At 40.1% G+C, this 22,440-nt stretch overlaps 3 protein-coding genes across 3 annotated transcripts in view; 1 reads left to right on the forward strand and 2 right to left on the reverse strand.

Moving 5' to 3' along the window:
* The window catches only part of LOC126008678 (aldehyde oxidase 2-like), a 96,452-nt gene extending 96,235 nt beyond the window's left edge, over nt 1-217 (reverse strand). The window contains exon 1 of the mRNA XM_049772917.1: nt 164-217. Within this exon, the coding sequence (XP_049628874.1) occupies nt 164-217 (54 nt within the window). The remainder of the gene's footprint in view (nt 1-163) is intronic.
* CLK1 (CDC like kinase 1) overlaps nt 1-22,440 on the forward strand; it is a 747,223-nt gene that overhangs the window by 176,718 nt on the left and 548,065 nt on the right. The gene's annotated exons all lie outside the window — the stretch shown is intronic.
* Nucleotides 11,144-22,440, reverse strand: part of LOC126008679 (aldehyde oxidase 4-like) — a 127,403-nt gene continuing 116,106 nt past the window's right edge. The window contains exons 34-36 of the mRNA XM_049772918.1: nt 19,855-20,040; nt 13,071-13,238; nt 11,144-11,197 (exon numbers count right to left, since the gene is read on the reverse strand). Of these exons, the coding sequence (XP_049628875.1) occupies nt 11,144-11,197; nt 13,071-13,238; nt 19,855-20,040 (408 nt within the window). The remainder of the gene's footprint in view (nt 11,198-13,070; nt 13,239-19,854; nt 20,041-22,440) is intronic.

Here is a 22,440-nt window from a genome sequence, read left to right on the forward strand (position 1 = left end):
TTATTGACCTCCTAGACTCTCACTTGACTGCGTGTCCCTATTCCCAGTGGCTGAATTCTAGCCCTTGACTGACAAGCCCCTATCTTGTTCAGTCCAAACAAGGCATAAATATTCTCCTAAAGTAACTGTCTCTGGAAGTCCTGGTACAATCCCCAGCACTCACCTTCTTCCCATTCACAAAGAAAACCAACTCATCTGATGTCGGTGCACAAGGCATTGTGACTGAAAATGGTTTTCGCAGTAGGATTCCAGGTGGAACTGTTCTTTGGTACCAGGAATGAGCTAAAGGGTTTTCAGTCCAAGCTTCTGCAGCAGCTCCGAGGTATAATGAGCAGGGCTGGGGGTGGAGACTTCTTTGCTTGCTGGTCTTTTAAACCCAGGACACATGTACACAAGCCTCTCCCTTCGACCTCCCTCTCTACCCTGCACCAATCCTGTTTGTCAGGCTCCCTCCCATCCAGCTCCCATCTCTTCTTGCTTTTCCTGAAACCGAAAGGCTTCAATCTGAACACTGTAAACCCAACCCTCTCTCCATGCTGTTTTGGCCCCAGGAACCTATTCTGGACAGCGCTCATGCTTCTCCAAAAGAGCCAGAAGGGGACTCTGAGTTCTCTCATCTGGCCCCACTTGCTCCTCTTCCTGTAGAACCATCTTATGAACAAGTTCAGTCTATGGCAGAGTTAAAGTGGAGTTATGGGCTGGTGCTTCTACCCAACCGTTCTATGCTGCTTCAGTTTCTACTGGATTGTTCTCTGGGCAGTAATCCAAGTCAAAACAAGCACTTGACACACTCAGAAACAGTGTCCTAGAGGGGAGCAAGCAGTGAGGGTTATGTGGAAAGCAAGTGGTTAAAATTTTAGAGCCAATATTTAAAATACCAATTGCCATAATCAGCATAAAAGCAGGGACCTGAGCTATAGCATAGCAGGTAGGATATTTGCCTGGGTTCATATATATCCTCAGCATCCCATATGGTCCACTTAAGGCTGCCAGAAATAATTTCTGTGCATAGAGCCAGGAGTAAACTCTGAGCACTCCAGGGTGTGGCCCCCAAACAAAACAGACAAAACCCCCATAAAAACAGTTTTAATGTTTCAGAACATCTCAGCTATTTGTAAAGAAAGTCAGGTGGTTATTTTTCCACCAAAGGAATGTCCAGAATTTGATTCTCCCTGTTGGTGAAGTAGTCTGTGGCCTAGTTACAGGAGAGAAGACTTGACCTCTGTGTCTCTCTGTGTGGAGTTCTGGTGCATCATTATGAGAAGGTGAAGTGATGGAAGGTGAACTGATGGTGGGACAGTGCCTGATGCCAGACAGCAAAATACTGATATCTTCCTGGCATGGTGGCTGGAAGAAGCTTCTCTCTCCAACTGAGGAAAGAAACCTAGACATAGCTTCAGATGGGTCCCTTCCCAGACTTACTTTGGGAAAATACCCCTGAGTAAATGAAATTGGTAACTACCCTCTTTCTTTACCTCTCAGCATCCCAGTCCCTAGTGCAAAATGACACACTTATTAACCGAAAACAAAGGCATTCCCCCATCTTCCTCTTTCCTTTAAACCTCTCCTTTGATGTGCAGAAGCCCACTAGATAACTATGCCCAGCCCCATCCTGAGGGTTTTGGTTCTGGGAGAATAAAGAAAGAGCAGTTTGGTTTTGGTGTGCTTAACAGAGAGACCACAAGGAGAAAGCAGACTGAGACTATGACTCTCTCCTGACTGGTGTGGTTTATTGATCCTTTGAGGCTACCCTGCTTCATCAGACCCATTTGCCTGGGGTTAGAAATACATGTGTGGGGTGATCTCAGAAACTGTGGGGATTTATTTTAAATCCAGCATGGCAATCTCAATACACCTGTGTGAGTCAAGAGTATATGCACTTGAATGTACAACATGGATATAGGGGTGTACATGGATTGGGCCATTGCTGACTCAATCCACAATGGGCTCATGAAAGAAGGTGAAGATGATGTTGAAGCAGACAGGTAGGAATTAAGGGAATTAGGGACTTAGTGGAACTCTCTGTCTGAGTTCTGAGTTCTGAGGACATTAGAAAATGATGGATTTGGGGGTTTGAAGAGCAACTGTTACTAGTCCTAAACTGCCACAAGTATTACTGACAGGACCCACTTTGTGGACACAGAAACTGAGGCCTGCTAAGGCCTTGAATTATTCCCAGAATAAACCCAGAGAAGGTGAAATCCCTTCCTGAGAGAGGCCACAGCAGGAACAAATTTGGACAGGAAAAGTATAGCAAAGAGGACCATCAACTAACTGCTCCAGCTGTCCTTGGCAAAATCTTAGCAATGGACTCTTTCTTATCTAGGTGAAAAGCACCACATGGGGCAGTTTGGGAATAGCATACATATAGCCAACTTGAATAAAGGAAGTGAGTGTATATGTTACTTGAGCACATGTGTATGCCAGTCTTGCTGCCTGTGCCCCTGAACTCATGGTGCCTGCATCTTCCCACCCTTGAGAAACCTAGTGTAGTCTCAGCTCTCTCACCTTTGGAGAAGCTTGTGTTCTCTCTTGAGCATATTACTCTCTCTTTTTCTTTCTTTGGGGTGGGGGTGGAGCACACCCAGCAGTGCCCAGGGGTTACGCCTAACTCAGAAATTACTCCTGGCAGGCTTGGTGGACCATATGGGATGCTGGGGATAGAACCCAGGTTGATCTTATGCAAGCCAAATGCCCTACCTGCTGTGCTATTGCTCTGCCCCCGACTCTCTTTCTCTTTCTTTCTCCCCTTTCCCAAAAGTTCCATATAGAAGCAGCTTTTACTTTATTACTTGTTCCCAACTGAAAATTCTTTTTCTTTGAGGTCAAGACAGTGAATTCTAACTATCTGGGTAAGACTTGGACTGACTTTCCTTTTCTGCAGAGCTTCAGGCTAAATTCATGGGCCCCCCAAAATTTGGGTGGTGGGGATCAGTTCTCTTGTATACAGACAAGTGAACTTCAGATGCAGCTTGATATCCTCCTCAAAGGGGTGGTGAGACATAAAGTCTATTATATGTCAGGTTCTTTCTTTCTGTCCCAACATATCCCAGGCATTCCCAGGGTGGCAGAGATAGAGAAAAAGTAATAGATTCCTTCTGGAGATTGCTGCCTCTTTCCTCCCCATTTCATACAAATTACCTGTGGGACACCCCTTTCCCCAGCATTGTTAATAAGGAAGGATCTATCTGTTAGCCTTTTCAATCATTTTTGCAAAAAAAAAAAAAATACTACCCCCAGTCCCTGCCTTCCATAGCTTTCTTGAAATTTGGAACCTTTGGTCCACAGTCAAACTTAATGTGCACAACCCTCTCTCTACTCTGTTTCCCACCTCAGACTCTCCTGTCCTTCAAAACAGCAAACCAACACCCAACACCAACATCTTGCTTTAAACTAGTCTTATCATCATCATTATAATGCTACAATTGCTGTTTCTCTACTACCTGAACCCACATGCTTTCCACAGTGCCCTCTCAGGACTGGCTCTTTCCACCTCTTTGAGCATATCTTGAAACACATCTTTGATTTACAATAACTGCCTCATTGGCTTTTCTTCTGCTCCCTGAATACATAAATGTATTCCCTGTCCCAAGGCTTGGTTGCATTATTTTATTTTTCTTTAGTGTCTCATCTCTCAGACTTTAGCTTGTTGGTGCCATCTTGTTACTTGGGCCCTAGGTCCTCCCTGATGATCCCAGTGTCAAGTAATGCTTTCAGTGTTCTCTACAATCCTGTTTTACTTCCCCCACAGACCTCATTATACCCCAATGTGAATACTTTATTTTCTCTACTAGAAGGAAATATCATGAGGACCAGATGTCCCTTTCTTATCACCATGGTCATTCCAGGAGCCAGAATGGTGTCCTGTACAGCATCCATTTCCTGTAAGTGCCAGCTGAATGAAGTCTCATCCATACTGTAGCCATAACAACCCTTTATGTTCCGTACTGGCAGTTCTCTTCATCTACTCCCAAGAAAGCAGCATCAAACTTCCCTCTTCTTTCTCTCAATGTCAAACTTGCAGAGACTGATGAGGACTTTTTTTTTTGTCTTTGTTTTTTTGGGTCCCACCCGGCAGCGCTCAGGGCTCTACGCTTAGAAATCGCTCCTGGCAGGCACGGGAGACCATATGGGATGCCGGAATTTGAACCACCGTCCTTCTGCATGAAAGGCAAATGCCTAACCTCCATGCTATCTCACCAGCCCTTGAGGACTTTTTTTTTTTTTTTTTTTTAATTTTTTAAGAGGACTTTTTTTTTAAACTTTACATTTAATCAACCAGAAAACAGGAAATTCATCTCTTATTTGCCAACAATGAATATGTTTACATTTCATTTTTTTCAATTAGGTAATAAGCTTTCTCAGATATGTATAGTTCATGTATCCCCCACAATTCTCTGCAATTTGCTCTTTTCAGGAGTTAATAAAGGCTTGGTGGGTTTCCTAAATCCTAAAGTACTTCTCCCCTGCTAAAATACTCTGAATAAAGCCGGGAAGATGGCTCCATGATAGAATGTGTACATGATATGTGTGAGACTCTGGGCTTGATCTCCAGTGTATACTAAATAAATAAATCTATAAAATAAAATCCTTTAAATGAACTTACATTAGACATTTATTATTCATTCATTCATGAAGTATTCATGCAGTTATGGAGCATTTGCTTGCTTTGGGCTCTATGCTAAGTGACAGAGGCACAGTGGAAAACAAATCCTATAAGATTTTTTTCCCTAAGGAGTTTACAGTTAAAGATTAAGGCAACAAATGATGAAATATTTATCATTGTGAGCAGCACAGAAATAAAGGCTTCAGCTTTGTTTTGGAATGAAGAATCAGGAAAGGCCTGAGGGACCTTGTGGCTTTTGAAAGGTGAATAAGAATCTAATTCAAGAGCAAGGAGAGTGGCAGACTTGGGATACAGGCTGAGGAGAAAGTGGTCTTCCTTGGGGGGGAGTGCTTCACTGAGGGGAACCCTACATGGGATTGTTTTATGCTCCACAATTTCGTCATATCCCGTTCTGTCCTTTCAAAGTAGAGAACTCATGTTTGCCAAAGCATGTCTATTGTCAAGGAAAAATATAGGCAAGGTGTTTTTCAAAATATTGATAGGAGTAAACTCTTCAGGATCAACATAAAATACAAGATTTGATGTCAAAGAGCCATTTGAGAGCACTAGGGTGGGATTATGGTATTAGAATCAGAAGGGATAAAAGAGACTGGATGAGGTAACTCAATACTGGGACACAGAAAACTGACCTTGGATGTTCTGGGAGGAGTGTGTGTGTTTTTTTTTTTTTTTCCAAACTTGTTTCAGCCAGGCAAGCTTTTGTTTGCAGGAAATCTTGTGAAGTGTAAACAAATTAAACAAAAAGGTTATTATCTTATTCTGTGGTCTGCTAAATGAAGCCTGCACTTCTGTTTTTCTCACTTTCAGAAACCTGCAAAACCACTCTCCAAGGTATTTAAGGTTTCCCACAGTGAGAAGTTGGAGTCTCTGCTAATGTTTTTTGACAGTCAGGTCATATTAACAAGGGAACAAAGCAAATATGGCTTTCTGGGTTTGTAGCTTTTAAAGAAAGCATAAAGAAGAAGAAAAAAATAGCAATATTTACCTTTAAATGGATTATTCTGGTGGGCGGAAGAAACCCCATGTTTAGTGGCACACACACTTGTATATTAATTATAACTAAGGTCTCATAGGTCTCATAGATCAAAGACTCTGTTACCTAATGAAAGAAGTAATATCCTTTGGCACTGTCCTCCCCTACAATTTGAACTAATCTTATTCTGGATGGGAGGGGATGGTAACAAATCCTTTTTACTAATGTTATTGGAAAAGTACTGGCCACTGCTTCAGGATATCTGTGTTTTTGGAGCTCTTCAAAGATGGAACCCAGACAAGCTGAGTGAATGGAATTTTCTTAGCCAAATCGTACCAGTGAGGGTGGTGGTAGGGGAAGGGGTAGCCTTGACAAGGAATTTTAAGAATGCATAGAGCAAATTAATCTGATGTCAGCCCAAACCAGAGTGCTAAATTCTTTGACTCAGGGGGTAGTGATAGTAGGTCTCTGAGCTAGTTTCTAAATTCTTTAATATTTCTAGAATGAAATAATTGAGTAATAAAGATGTTCTGACTCATAGTTAGAAAATAGAAAAGTTTATTAAGAGAAAAACTTCCCAGCAGAGGAGGAACTGTTAGGGTCCAGAGTCCAAGGACAAGACCACACGACTGAAATAAAGCAAAGCAAAGCTTTATTACTTCTACCACAAGCCAGGTTATATAGGGCTAGAAGCAGGAAGACTTGACATTTAAGTTGATTGGTGTTGTCTACGGTGTTATATCATGTCCCTTTATGGCTAGATGTGTAGGACAGTATATTATGGTTTATAAGGTCTGCATCATTATTGGTGGGTTAAAAACTCAACCCTTAAATGGAAACTTAGCCTTAACTCAACAATATGGAGTCCCTTCTGCTCTAGTCTTAACAGAATTTAGCATAGGACTAAGTTTAGTATGGCTTGATTTGTGAATTTTTTATTTGTTTTTGTTTTGTTTTAGGGCCAAACCTGGAGACACTCAGGGTTTACTTCTGGCTCTGTGCTCAGAAATCACACCTGGCAGGCTTGGGGGAGCATTTGGGATTCTGGGGACTAAACCCAGGTCATGACGTGTCATGTCATGTCATGTCATGTCATGTCATGTCATGTCATGTCGTGTCGTGTCGTGTCGTGTCGTGTCGTGTCGTGTGTGTGTGTGTGTGTGTGTGTGTGTGTGTTTTAATAGGAAAATTGGGTCTTTGTGTCTTATCAAGTGACAAGATGGTTACATAGAATCCAAGGTATTCTCTTTGCCTTCAGAATAGTGGCTAATTTATGGCCATTGCTCTGCTAAGATAAGACTAACTTCCTATATGTATTTCCATTTAAGATGTTGGGTCTGTCTAACTATTTAGAGCCTTCTATGTTATCCTTAGACAATCTATCTAGATGTTGTCACTTACCTCTAGGTTGTCTGGAAGCACAAGATCTGGGGCAGAATTTATGATTTTGGGAAAGTGTAAGCTACCTTGTCACAGAAAGAATCTAGAATCCAGGACTTTGTAGAAATGTCAAAAATGTAGACTAAATCAGCTCAAATGGGCTGCAAGCAGCAGTGGGCAAAGGGAAACTGAGGTCCCCTTTTTTATTCTTTGGAGATTTTTTCCTGAGTAACAAAGTTTGGATAAGAATCTGAAGCAGTTCAAACAGTAAGACTGGACCCTTTTAAGAGAGAATGAAACTCCAGAAAGGCCTGGTAAGTATAGTAAAGACCACCAAGAGCTTAAGCCTTTTCCTTTGATAACACCCTAGCAATGGCTTCTTAGCCCACTGAGCTCTCTTGCAGTGACTTATGCGAAATGGAGAGTTTAGAGGGCATAACCTTGAGAGCAAAGTCTACTGCCTTCCTTTCTATCACCTGGAAAGTGCCCAGAGGCCTAGGATCAATAAAATCTGATAAAATTCTGAGAACCCTTGGTGGCATAGACACTTGAGTTTTACCAGCTCTACAGGAAGGCTAGAGCTGAGTTTCACTCAAAATCTTCATGGTGCAAAAATCAATTCATCTGATTCCTTGAAGAACAAGAAATTTGTTCTTTATAGGAACAGAAATCTTTCCTGGTCAGTTAAAAAAAAAAAAAGAAATCTTTTCTGTTCTCTGCCCATTGTTTTTCTAAAATAATTTATTTATTTTAAACATCATAGTTTACAGAGTTTCTCATAATATAGTTATTTCTGGCATTTAATGTTCCAACATCAATTCCATCACCAGTATAATATTCCCTTCACTCTGGTCCCCAGTTTCCCACCCTCCCCAATACCTGCCCCTTGACAGGTATAATTTATGCAATATTGCCTGTTATAACTAATTGATAATAGAATTATCAAAAAAATTTATTAAAAGAAAATTTGTGAAGATTGTCACATCTTACAATAGATTTATTATGTCATTATCTGAAGGTTTACTAAGCTGTTTGTTGCTTGTTGGGCCTGCTGTTGTTTTGTTTGTTGACCATAGATGACTTCTCTGATAATTTCACACCTAATTTGGTGTTTTCCTTCTGGGAAATCTGTATTAAAACTATGGAGGTGTCATGCAGTTGTAGATGCATTTGTGGCCACATGGTCCTGAAATTTGAGTCTCTGTGGGACTGCAACAATGAGATTGTCAAAAGTGACCAATGAGCTCTAATGGCATCTGCCCAATTTTTTTTTTTTACTGACCCTTTTTCTGCCCTCACAGAAAAGAATTTCAGATAGAAAATAAATTTATTTGTTTGAGAAGTAAAATAAGCTTATTTGGGAAATATGGGGTGAAGAAAAAGAATAACATGTGCTCAAGAGAGAATACAGGTTTCTCCAGAGTAGAAAGCCATGTACACATCCAAAGCAAAGATGTAGAGAGGTGGGTGATCCCCAACACAGGGAGTGAACCCTAAAGTAAAATGATGGGATCACATACTTCAGGCAGATACTTCTTGACTACCCCGAATGGAAAAATGTGTGCCTTTGCCTCTGCAGAATAAGTTTTGTTGTTTTGTTTAGGTTTTTTTTTTTTTTTTTTTTTTTTGTATTTGAGTCACATCTGGAGGCCAAGGGTTTATTCCTGGTTCTACACTCAAAAATTACTCCTGGCAAGCTCAGGACATCATATGGGATGCTGAGGAGAAGGGAAGAATTGAGGCAAACTGCTTTACCAGATGTGCTATTGCTCCATCTTCCTGCAGAGTAAGTTTTTATAAGACTTTTTCTAGAACTGGCCCCAAAATTCTGTTGCTAAGTATTGCCCAAGGAGAACTTAGACCAATTGATGGTCTTCTTTGATATACTTTTTCATTATTGTTATTATTTTTATTATTACTTTGGGTGGTGCTCAGGACTTACTCTGTCTCTACACTCACTAATACTTCAGGGACTCAGGGGACCATATGTGGTTCTTGGGATTGAACCTGGATTGACGGCATGTGCAAGGTAGGAGCCTAACTCACTGTACTATTGCTCAAGTTCAGTTATTATTTTTAAATATACAACTCTTCTCTGAGCTAAAGTTCTTTCTGAAGTGGTTGATTTATTTACTGATGATCTCAAGTTCTCAGGAGAAGAAAATGAAATGGAAGTGCCCACATCACAATAGAATTTTATCCTCTAATTTAATATATGGTGGTAGAAATCTGGGATGTGAATCTCTCCCCTTCCCCAGAACATTTCCAGTCAAATGTTAATAGGAGACCTCTGAAGAAAATGAGATCTCTTAATCCCAGATGAACATTCATTCTGACAACTTCTTAGTCAGACTTCTAACATTACAGGGAGTTCTCTCATAGTGAACTGCTAGACTTATTTAAATTGTACTGATTGATGAGAGATTGCCAAACTGCCTCCTTCGGAGAAATGAGTGAGGCTGAAGACTGTGCATGGTATACTATTCTCTGCTTCAAAAGCCAGAGATCTAATCTGTGCATGCAGATTTTTTTGGAAGGTTACATGAAAGCTGACAGGCTGGCAATGGGGAGATAAGCGGGATGGCTAGGGCCCAGGGCTGGGAAGGTTTTAGGGAAAGTTCAAAGAAATGAGATTGCAGTCCAAGATGGGTGTAAGAGAAAGGACTTTATTCTTGTAGACCAAGAGTTCAGGTAGCCCTGCCAATTCTTGGCCCAAAACAAAGGGTTTACTCTTTTGTTTTTTTATGTCATCTAATGTGGAAGCAAGTAAGCAAACATGACTTTTGTTCCAGTGTTGCAGCCTTTACTCCTAGAGATTCCAACCTATATTCTGGGCCTTGCACTTAGGTATTTTATACCTCAAAGAGTGTCATTTTCTTTCTTTTTTTATTAATATCTTTATTTAAATACCTTGTTTACAAATATGATTGTAGTTGGGCTTCAGTCATGTAAAAATACCCCCCTTTACCGGTGCAACATTCCCATCATCAATGTCCCAAATCTCCCTCCTTCCCAACCCACCCCTGCCTGTACTCTAGATAGGCTTTTATTCATATTGTTAGAGTGTTAGAGTGTCATTTTCTTAGAGGGTTCCTGCACACTTAAAAAATTAAGAAACCTTCATTAAAGGCTTTCCCAGATGAGCCAGGTATTGAAACCAGCCCAAAGAAATGAAGAATTGAACCATATATCAGAAACCAGAAAGTTGGTCTAGTTAGGGATGATTAAAAATATTGACAATGTCCACTTATCTTCTAAAGAATAAGAGAGTTGAAATCTTCATCAGAAATCTTTATTTGCAGTTACATCAGAAGTATGCCTCAGGGGATCAATAATGATGAGTTTATCAATCATCCTGGCATCAATCAATCTATAGCCCCCTCCCATCCTATACCTGTGAGTCCATGTTCTCTTTTCCTATCAAACGGTGAGGAGACAGACAAAAGAGTTACTCTGAAGATATGAATTTGCCATCACCCTGTTAGCTTGTTGCCAATATAACTTTTTTTTCTATTAGTCACCATTTCCCTCATCTGTTTGGGCCCCTAAATGAAAGTGGAACTGAATCCAGGGTTATATTAATACCAGCATACTACAGACTTCGGGGGATTTCAACACTGAGAGTTTGTAGTGGTGGATAATTGTGAGGGCTGAAATTTCTTTTTTTCTTTTTTGGTTTTTGGGTCACACCTGGCAGCGGTCAGGGGTTACTCCTGGCTCTACGCTCAGAAATTGCTCCTGGCAGGCTCGGGGGATCATATGGGATGTCGGGATTTGAACCACCGTCCTTCTGCATGCAAGGCAAACACCCTACCTCCATGCTATCTCTCTGGCCCCAGGACTGAAATTTCTGTAGAAAAAAATACTTGAGCAGTCTCTCTTGAGTTTGTTAAAATTTCACTTTGCCTAAAACTAACAAAAAAAAATAATATAAGTCTTCAGGAGAATAATGAAAATAAGAATACTTTAAAAAAATTCTAAACTTTATTATACCTCTTAGTGAAAATTTGCATGCTAAAACTTAATCATATTACTAAATCACAGGGGAGAATTAAAAACTGCCCATATCACCTCTGACAATTGGGAGACAACTTAGAGTTTGGTCTGATTTGATAGTTTTAAAGTCAGCCGTACTTTCTTGAGTGTTCTAAGAAAATATAGGATCAAGACACATGGATGGACCAAGGCGTAAATGTGGAAGGGTCATCTCTGGGAATCTAGGAAAAGATCAAAAGAAAGAAGATAGTTATTAAGAAATTGTCATATAAAATATTATTCAGAAGGAAGATTATGAGTTTTTGGAGGAGCCTCTCGGGAAATGATCAGGGACCCCAGGGCTGATTGTGACCATAGTTGGGTAACCAGGCTGGTGGTTTCATGCAGGAGCCTGAGAATATGGTGCTGCCAGGCTCTATGCTGTGGAATTATCTCATTCAGCCTGGTGATGATCAGAGACTTCAAGAGAGACACTCAAAAATTTGCTCAGGAGCGACCAGAGCAGTGGGGCAAGTGGTAGGGCATTTGCCTTGTAGCGGCTAATTTAGGGTGGACCACGGTTCAATCCCCCCTGCGTCCCATATGGTCCCCCAAACCAGGAGCGATTTCTGAGTACATACCCAGGAGTAACCCCTGAGTGTCGCCAGGTGTGGCCCAAAAAACAAACAAACAAACAAATTTGCTCAGGGGACCATGTGATGCAGATATTGAATCAGGATCAGGTAAAGTCTGTGCCTTAACATTTTACTATTTTTTCTGAGCAAAAAAAAAAAAAAGAAAAAGGCTTTTCTCCAAAAAAATAAGCTTATTATTATCAAATAGTATAATTTTTATTTTAATTCTTGAGCCTTTTTATTCCCATAAATGTTTTATATTTAGGATATGTTATAGGATCTGCTACCTTGTATTTTTAAAGTCATGCAGTGCCATCTAATTTCATACCAAAGACTCATTTGGGGTTGTGATAAGCAGTACAGTCTAAGAGTAACTTCTGATGATAGTTCTAGTTTTGTTTATAGCAAATGGAAAATTGAACTGTTTCAGTTAGTATATGTTTTTATAAGACTTATCAAAATATGCTCAGTTGCTTGATAGCTTTTCTTATATTATTTGTATTGGTTTACTTAAAAAGTAGTTTTAGAATGATAGACTAGATATAACATTTATTTAATCTAATTTAGTTACTGAGGTGTTAAAATAACCACATCAATTCTGTTGTGTTTTGATTAAATGTTTAAAGAATTTTGGGGCTGGAGAGATAGCACAGCGGTGTTTGCCTTGCAAGCAGCCGACCCAGGACCTAAGGTGGTAGGTTCGAATCCTGCTGTCCCATATGGTCCCCCGTGCCTGCCAAGAGCTATTTCTGAGCAGATAGCCAGGAGTAATCCCTGAGCACCGCCGTGTGTGGCCCAAAAACAAAAACAAAAACAACCCCCCCAAAACAAAACAAAACAAAACATAAATATTTAAAGAATTCTACCATGTTTACTTGTTATTCACACTGGTTCAATTGATTGTGATTTTTCTAGATGTAAATTTCTTTGGTGGGCATATCCACAGTAATTAGAAGCTAATCATGGCTCTATGCTCTGGAGTAGTTTCTTGTGGTGCTTTGGGCTTATAACCAGAGTCAGCCACATGCAAGCAAAAGCAAAGAAGCTATATATTCTATCTCTTTAGCTCTAGAATGAAATTTTCTTTTGAGTATAAAACAATTAAGCCATGAGTTTTGAAAAGATTCACTCACTTTGCATTTGCTTTGATTCATATAGGAAGTAGAAGGTGGAGACAAATGAGAATTTTTAATAGAAAAAATATAGAAATTGCCCCTACACTTTAGTCATGGTTATAAGATTTATAGTGAGAACCCATGGAAAGAACCAGTGTAGTGGCAAGGAGCAGTAAGGCATCTGCCTTGCCAGTGCTATCCTAGGATGGACCACAGTTTGATCTCCTGGCGTTCCATAGGATCCCCCAAGCCAGGAGCAATTTCTGAGCGCATAGCCAGGTGTAACCCCTGAGCATCACTGGGTGTGGCCAAAAAAGAACCCATGGAAGAGTGATTGTCATGAATGTCTCTTCTGTCTTACTTACCATGCCTGTAAACTGATCCATACATGCCATCCTAACCAGCTCTGGAGTGGCTGGACTATTCAGAGTGAAGGTCTTGGTCAAGCCTCTCTCTCTTCGGGCAGCAGCTATGGCATCGTAGATGGCAAACAACACAGAAGATCCCAGGAACATTCCAGCCTCACCCAATCCCTGGGAGATGGTTGTCAAAAATGATTATTTTGGGAGTAATTTGTGTTTACACCCAATTACTTCAGTTGGCTTTCTAATCCTCTAAATTATAAAGTGAGTGTGTCTAAAATATTAGAACCAAATCTCCCCTAAATCCTTTTCCTGATCCCAACCCTATGATTAGGGTTTGCTTTTTTTTTTTTTTTTTTTTGGGTCACACCCAACAGCACTCAGGGGTTACTCCTGGCTCTGCACTCAGAAATCACCCCTGGTAGGCTCGGGGAACCATGTGAGATGCTGGGAATCAAACCACTGTCCATCCTGGGTTGGCTGTGTGCAAGGCAAATGCCCTATGGCTGTGCTATCTCTCTGGTCCAGTTTTTATTTTTTGATACTAGTTGAACTAACTCATAGAAATATACTGGTCATTATATCAGGACAACTGAAATCCTTTTTACTCCTATACTCCCCTTCTACTTACCCATCTCTGGTATTAATCTCCCCCACTAAACAAGGCCACCATGTCATGTAAGAGACTCCAACTTGGGCTATAGAACATTTGTATTTAGCTCAAAAGCAACGAGGGCAACCACAATTTTGATTGCTGAGCTTAAAAGACAGAAAGGTTGTGATCTCTAGAGTCTAGCTTGTTGCATTTGTCATATGTGCTAACCCTTCTGGAATATATAAGATGCTTTTGAGTTAAAGATGTGGGGGTATTATAATTTGAAAAAATTCATCAATGCCTCTTTGTGTTGGTTTTTCTTCTCTCTTTCTTCAAAGTAGTCAGTCTTAGTGGAGTGATAGGACAAAAGATCTATCACAAATAAAGGCTATTGTAGTTTCTGGTGTTCACTTGAAAAAATGTAGAGGACATGGTAGAAGTGGTGAAAGGAGAGATTTATTCTGAGTTGAAGAGGTAGGGGGATAAGACAGATCTAGAGCCCAACTTGAGACAGAACTGGTAGGGCAATTACTCTGCTCTCTTGTTTCCAGGGCAGAGATGGTCTCTGGAATGCTCTTTAACAAAGTACAACTGTGCATCAGGTTGTTCTAATAGTAGGCCTTACATTCCTCCTAATCTTTTTTTTTTTTTTTTTTTTGGTTTTTTTGGGCCACACCCATTTGACACTCAGGGGTTACTCCTGGCTATGTGCTCAGAAATCGCCCCTGGCTTGGGGGGACCATATGGGACACCGGGGGATCGAACCGAGGTCCGTTCCTTGGTAGCACTTACAAGGCAGACACCTTATCTCTAGCGCCACCTTCCCGGCCCCACATTCCTCCTAATCTTGATCTATCTTAAAGAAACAGGAGAACTTCCTGCAGACTAAGTTTCCATCTATTTGACCATATGTGAGTTTAGTATAGCACTGAAATTAGAGAAGTTGTGTTTTGCACACTATTGTTTGTTTGTTGTAGAGATTTTACACCATAGAGTCCTTTGGTGGGCACCATTTGTCTCAGTAGCGTTTAGCAACACTACTATGCCAATAGCCAATGAAAGACTTAACAGACCTGGGGAGGGTGTGAGGATAGAGATGGTGAACACCAGCAACAACAACAAAAATGACTCAGAAGGACATATGGAGGGTCCAGAAAGGTCTCTGGGCTGGTGAATTTGCCTACAATTTCAGTTTTATCTCATGGATGCATAGCCATAGCTAATAGTCATTTCTTTGACCACTTTCTAGCAATGACCTAAGCTGAGACAGCTTGGGAAAAGCTTGGGAAAAGATGTATATAAATAGCATCTCCAAGCAACTCAAGGGTCTTCATCCTAGGGATACCTAGGATACCTTTACCCCCTTTTTCTTTGCTTTATAGCTCTCCTTTATCTCCCTGTTGGAATCATGTTCTCTCTTAAATGTGTTCTGCTCTATAATAAACATTTTCTTTTGCTTTAATATTGTTTTTCTTAAAATTCTTCCCCCCCCCTTCCCAATTTTTGATCCATCCTTGGTGGTATTCAGGGCTTACTGCTGGCTCTGTACCCAGGGATCACTCCTGGAGAGACTGGGACCAGGTGTGCATATAGGGTGCCAGGAACTGAAACTGGGTTAGTAACACACAAGGTAAGTGCATTTCCCACTGTTCTAGAGCTGCGGTCCATTTTAAAATTCTTTACTGCAACTAAAGATAAGATCCTGAACTCCAATGGGAGATTGGGACTAACTTATTTTTGTGAAAAGCATATGTAGCCTTAGCCTGATAACCATGGTTACCAGTGGAAAGGCTGAATTCTCAGGACATACAGATCAAATTGGAGCTTTTTTTTTTTTTTTTTTTTGGTTTTTGGGCCACACCCATTTGACGCTCAGGGGTTACTCCTGGCTATGCACTCAGAAATCGCCCCTGGCTTGGGGGGACCATATGGGACGCTGGGGGATCGAACCATGGCCCGTCCTACGCTAGCGCTTGCAAGGCAGACACCTTACCTCTAGTGTCACCTTCCCGGCCCCAATTGGAGCATTTTTACCAGTGACCTTCCTAGGCAAACCTTCCCATTATAACAATTTTAATTTTTGGGTCACACCTGGTGTACTCCTAGCTTTGCATTTAGAAATCATTCCTGGTGGACTTGGGGACCATATGGGATGCCAGGGATTGAACCAGGGTTGGCCACATATAAGGCAAATGCCCTACTTGCTAAAATATCATTCTGCCCCCCCCCCCCTTAACAGTTTCTTTCATCAAATATCTTAAAACTCTACTCTGGAGACATTTTAAAACGCCTTTGCTTAGCTCCTGCTCTGCTCAGCTCTATTGGGCAGTCAAGAATCACCCCAGCCATAACAGCTTGTGAATGTCAGCAGAGATAGGCTATCTCTGTCCATGAATGGTGGAGCCAGAGGAGCGTAGCTGCTCCACTTTGCAGCCACACACATCTTCTAGCTAATGAACACCAGCACAACACATAGAAAACCACACACTATAAACATGACAATGGAGGAAACAATACAGTTCAACACCATGCATAGAAAATGAAGATGGAAGCTCTGATGAGCTGAAAAGTGCCAACCACTTATTTAGCTTCTCAGATAAGGAGTTCAGAGAAGAAATAGAAGATTTTCATAGAAATTAAAGAAAGACTGTATCGAGCTGAATGAACCACAATAAGAATCAGGAGAATATGGTGATAAAAATAAGAAAACTCCATACTGAAATAACTGTACCAAAAAGCTCAGTAAACAAAACGTAAACCTCACTGGAAAGCCTCTCTAACAGAGTAACAGCAGCTGAGGACAAAATCATTGAGTTGGAAGATTAAATGCATAACTCCATACAACAATACAACAGAAAAGTTTGGAAAAGAGCCTTAAAGCAAATGATCAGACAATGAAAAAAATCCTCAAAGAAAGTGAACAAGACAAAAATAGAAATATTTGATAAACTCAACAGAAATAATATAAGAATCATGAAGTCCCAGAGACTCGGGAAGAAAATTTCCAAGAATAATCAACAGTCAAGAACATCATTGCAGAGAAACTCCCAGAGTAAAAGACTGAAAGCAACAACATCCTGCATGCTCAAAAGTACCAGCTAAAATAGACCCAAAGAAAAGCACCCCAAGACACATCCTAGTCACAATGATGAATCCTACAGATAGAAATAGAATACTGAAAGCAGCAAGATAAAAAAAAGGGAAATTACATTAAAAGGAGCATCCTTAAGATTTATAGCAGACCTGTCACAAGAAACCCTCAAGGCCAGAAAGCAGTGATGGGATATAGTGACAAAACTCAAAGAAATGAATGCTTCACCTAGAACACTGCACCCAGCCAGACTCACTTTCAGGTTTGAAGGAAGTATACATAGCTTCATGGATAAACAACAGCTCAGAAACTTTACAGACTCAAAACCAGCCTTAAAAAAACCTGAAAGATCTACTTTAAGACAAGACAGACCAATAGACACATCAAACTTCTATATAAAGAGGACACTGAATCCCATGACAATTATCTCTCTTAATGTCAATAGACTAAATGCACCAGTCAAGAGACATAGAGTGGCAAAAATGGATCAAAAAGCTGAATCTAACATTTTGCTATCTTTAAGAAACACATCTGAATATTGAGAACAAACATAGACTTCAACATCAAAGATTGAAAAACAATCATCCAAGCAAACAACTCCCTTAAAATAGCTGGAGTGGCCATATTAATAACCAATGATACAAATTTTAGACTTAGAAAAACTATAAGAAACAAAATGGGCATTTTGTAATAATCAAGGGATATGTTCAATAGGAAGAAATCTTACTCCTAAACATATATGCACCCAATGAGGGACCAACAAAATATTTAATATAATTGTTGACAAATCTGAAAGAAGACATCAATAGCAACACAATAATAGTGGGAGACTCAACATCAGCCTGTCAGCCTTTGATAGGTAAACAAGAATATACTAACTCTGAAAGGAGAAATTAAAGTAAGAGGACTAGTAGAAATATATATATGGCACTCCATCCCTGATTACTGGATACACATTCTTTTCCAAAGCACATGGCTAATTCTTGAGGATAGACCACATACTGGCTAATAAAACATATCTCCATAAAATCAAGATGCTATAAATTGTACAGACTACCTTCTCAGATCACAATGCACTGAAATTGGAAGTAAACTACAAAGGGACACAGAAGAAAACTTTAACACCTGGACAGTTTACTACTGAACAACCAGAGAGGAAATCAAAAGATTTCTGGAAACAAATACCAATAAAGACAAAAATTATCAGAATTTCTGGGACAGAGCAAAAGTGGTACTAACTTTTAAGTAGGTAAAACACTTGATAACACTGAGACTAAAGGCATCTTCAAGGAGGAAACAGCACTCTCCAAACAAGTGGAAGCAGAGATAAACAGATGGGACTGTATTAAGCTGAGAAGCTTCTGCACTTCAAAGGAAATAGTGACTAAGATACAAAGGCCACCCACAGAATGGGAGAAACTATTCACCAAAATACCCATTAGATAAGGGGCTAATATCTAAGATATACAAGGTACTGACAGAACTTAATAAGAAATAAAACTAATCCCATCAAAAAATGGGAAGAAGAAATGAACAAATAATTCCTCAAAGAAGAACTACAAATGGCCAAAAAGACACAAGAAAAAATGCTCCACATCACTAATCATCAGGGAGATGCAAATTAAAACAACAATGAGGTACTATCTTATGCCACAGAGACTGACACTCATCACAAAAAAATAAGAACAATAAGTTCTGGTGGGGATGTGGGAGAAAGAAACTCTCATTCACTGCTGGTGGGAATGCTGTCTAGTCCAGCTTTTATGGCAAACAATATGGAGATTCCTCAAAAAACTGGACATTAAGATCCCATATGATCCAGCTATACCCTACTATACTCCTAAACAGCTATACTCCTAGGGCTATACCCTAGGGTCCCAAAAACACAATACAAAATGCCTCCTGCACACGTATATTCATTGCAGCGCTATTTACAATAACCAGAATCTTGAAACAACCTAGATGCCCAACAACAGATGAGTGGCTAAACAAACTGTGGTATATTTATACAATAGAATACTATGCAGCCGTCAGAAGAGATGAAGTCATGAAATTTTTCTATACATGAATGGACAAGACTATTATGCTGAGTGAAATAAGTCAGAGGGAGAGAGATAGACACAGAACAGTCTCACTCATCTATGAGTTTTAAGAAAAATAAAAGACATTATTGTAATAATACCCAGAGACAATAGAGATGCCTGAAAGGTCCGGCTCATGATATGAAGCTTATCACAAAGGGTGGTGAGTGCAGTTAGAGAAATAACTACACTGAAAACTATCATAACAATGGTGATGAGTGAGATAAATACAATACCTGACTCAAATACAGGCAGGAGGTGGGAGAGGAAGGAGATGGGGGAATAGGTGGTAGGAATCTTGCACAGGTGAAGGGGGCTATTCTTTTTAGAAAAATAAAAGTCTCTACTGTGCCCGAGTTTTCTTTCTCCTCTTCATCTCTGAGATATTCTATTTGTACTCCAAAGAGTAATAAACTTAAGGAAACTTTTACAATTTTATTTTTTGGGGGCGGACACACCCATTTGACGCTCAGGGGTTACTCCTGGCTATGCGCTCAGAAATCGCTCCTGGCTTGGGGGGACCATATGGGAAGCTAGGGGATCGAACCGCTGTCCATCCTATGCTAGCGCTTGGAAGGCTGACACCTTACCTCTAGCGCCACCTTCCTGGTCCCTACAATTTTATTTTTTAAGGAGTAGACCCATTGTGGCCTGAATTTTTCTTCCAAATTCATTTGTCGATGTCCTAATTCAGAATGTGACTGTACTGGAAAATAAGGTCTCTAACAACTAGATTAACTGAAGGGAAGATCTTCAGCATAGATGCTAATTCAAGGCTATTGGTGAATTTATGAGAAAAGGAAATCAGGAGATGAATAGAGGACACATGCATGATTATATGAGGACACAGTAAGTAGGCCACCATCTCCAAATTAAGGAGAAATCTTGGGAAGAAAATAAAATCTGATTTGTCAATTCTAGAACTAAGAGAAAGCAGATCTCTTGCTATTTAAGCCACCCAATTTGTTGTATCTAATTTTGAAGTTCTAGAAAAGAAATATAGAGGTCTTGAGTTCTTACCTTGGATGAGTAGATGGCTATGGGATTGCGGGAATGTACCAAAGTGACAAAGAACTCTTCTGGAATTTCGGTGATAGTGGGGATTTTGTAGTCATTTGTACCCTTAGTGTGAAGCACACCTTCTGGAGAGTACTTCAGCTCTTCTGTGGTATATAGTCCCATGCCTTGGATAAAAGCTCCTTCAACCTAAATGCAAAAAAATATTTTGTCAGAAGACGATATTGGCTGAATAATTATTTCATTTACATTTATTTATTTGGCAATGCTCAGATGTTACTCCTGGCTCTGCACTCAGGAATTACTCCTGGTGGGCTCAAGGGATCTCTTACTATAGGCTTCAGGGATTGATCCCAAGTTGGCTGTGTCCAAGGTAATGCTATACCTGTTGTACTATCATTCCAGCCTCTGAATGAATATTTTAATTTGATTAAAGCTCTGACCCATTGTTATTCAGTCTTTGTTGTTTGTTTTGTTTGGGGGTCACATACAACAGTGTTCAGGGCATCCTACTGGCAGGGAAGGTTCACGTAAGGGGTACTGGAGATTGAACACAATAAAGCTGCATGCAAGGTAAACACCCTACTTGCTGTCCTGGCACTCTGGCCCCATCACACTTGAAAGCACTGCAGTGAATTTACAAAGCTTCCTAAGGTTTGTTCTGATTTGCCTGGCCTTATCTCTGCTCTTCAGGTTATTCACACTAGAGGAAGTCAACAGAGTTCAGGTCAATCCCTAAACTTACCAAGATTTGCTCAAGTCCTTGTAAATATAGTTTTTCTTGATATTCTTCACTGCTTCCTACTTAAGTTTGTCCTCCTGAAAAACTCTTGCTCATGCTTTAAGTTGAGAGAAATAATTAGTGCCTCCTTGGAACCTTTTAGCTACTATTACCACCCCATGAATTTAATAATTTTTCTTTTATAGTTCACTACATCTTGAACATGTTCCCCATTCTGGGAGTGCTGAGAGAGCCTTTTCCTTGTTCAGTCACTCTCTTGTCACTATCTCATCCTCCTTACTCATTTATAATCCATGCTGAGGCTTGGCCTCATATTCCCTGCTTTGTACGATGTCTAGTTGATAGATTCTCAGTAAAAGTCATTTGAAGTAGACGACAAAGGTATTCAATGTTAAAGCAGCATGAACAGTAAGTAAGGCTGGAACGTGGCTTAAGTGACAGAGCATAAGTCTTGCAGATTTTGTGACCTAGATCTGTTCCTCAGGATTGTATGGTCACAATAAAAAAAAAAAAAAAAAAAAGAACTTGAGATTATCAATAAAAACCCTGAAAATTTAACAGTTTATTATCTCTGGATTTTTGTACTTGCACTTACAAATTATCATGAAGAGCAGATATTAAATGAAATAGGTTGGAAGAAATATTTTAATTCAATTAAAATTTAAATTAAGGGGCTGGAGCATTAGTACACTTGCTTTGCATCTGACTGACCCAGGTTCAATCCCTAACATCCCATATAGTCTCCTGAGCACCTCCAGAAATTATTCCTAAGTGTAAAGCCAGGAGTAAACCCTGAGCATTGCCAGTAGTGGTCCCAAAACAAACAACAAATTAAAATTTAATTAAATATGGTATTTAAAAAATGAAAAGATGCCCTTGAAAGACTGTCTTCCTGGAGATTCTAGAGGGCACTGCATTTGACTGAAAGTGCTGAATTTAAAGAAAAGTTAAATTTAAATGCTGGTATCCAAATGCTTGAGAATGATCAAAGGACAGGAAAGGATAGGGTTCAAGAATTCAGTTGAGTACAGGGCTGACTTTCCTTTCTTTTCCCAGGGGATACTGGAAGCTTTTTCCTGGTCAGTCTTCCTTTCTGCTTTTGCTTTAGACAGGTAGGAAGATGAAAAAAAAAAAAAGGAGGAGAAATAGGAGCTGTGGCTAGTTACAATTCTTGAGATTTACAGGTTTAAGATGACCATCAGAAGGTTGGAAAGCTAAGAGGAAGAAAGGAACTTAACTTGCTGATCCTGGCTCTATCTCTAGTTCTACACACAGTTCCTGAGGACCTCTAGGGATGACTTTTGAGTACAGAGCCAGGATGAGATCTTAGCATTATTGGGTGTGGTTCAAAAACAAACAACCCTGCAAGCAATCAAAGTGCATTTCAGGTGCAGGTCAGAACCTGAGCAAGTTCAGAATTATATGGGCCAGCAAGGCACATTTCCAGTAAGTGCTTCTGTTGCAGACTAAGGGCCACAGTTTTAGAACATGGAGGTACTAGTAAAATTATTCTTTAAAAGACCCATTGGGAGGCTGGAGAGGTAGAGCCAGGGTTGATTATGTTCAGACCCCTACTGGCTGTGGTTCTAGCAAAACATCTACCCGTGTCCAGGGTAATACCAGCCCCATAATATCCAAGTAGCTCACATCCTCTCATGGAATCAGCAGCCTGAGATATCCCTGCACCCCAAGTTTTCTGAGCATTGCTTGAAGACAGTCCCCCATCTGCCCTTATCAAAACCTATTGACCAATCTAGGTCAACCAATTTCTTTTTTTGTTTTGTTTTGTTTTGACATCTCACCTGGCAGTGCTCAGGGTTAATTCTGGATCTGAACTCAGGTATCAA

This window comes from Suncus etruscus, chromosome 5, assembly GCF_024139225.1.
Source record: "Suncus etruscus isolate mSunEtr1 chromosome 5, mSunEtr1.pri.cur, whole genome shotgun sequence".
Lineage (NCBI taxonomy): Eukaryota > Metazoa > Chordata > Mammalia > Eulipotyphla > Soricidae > Suncus > Suncus etruscus.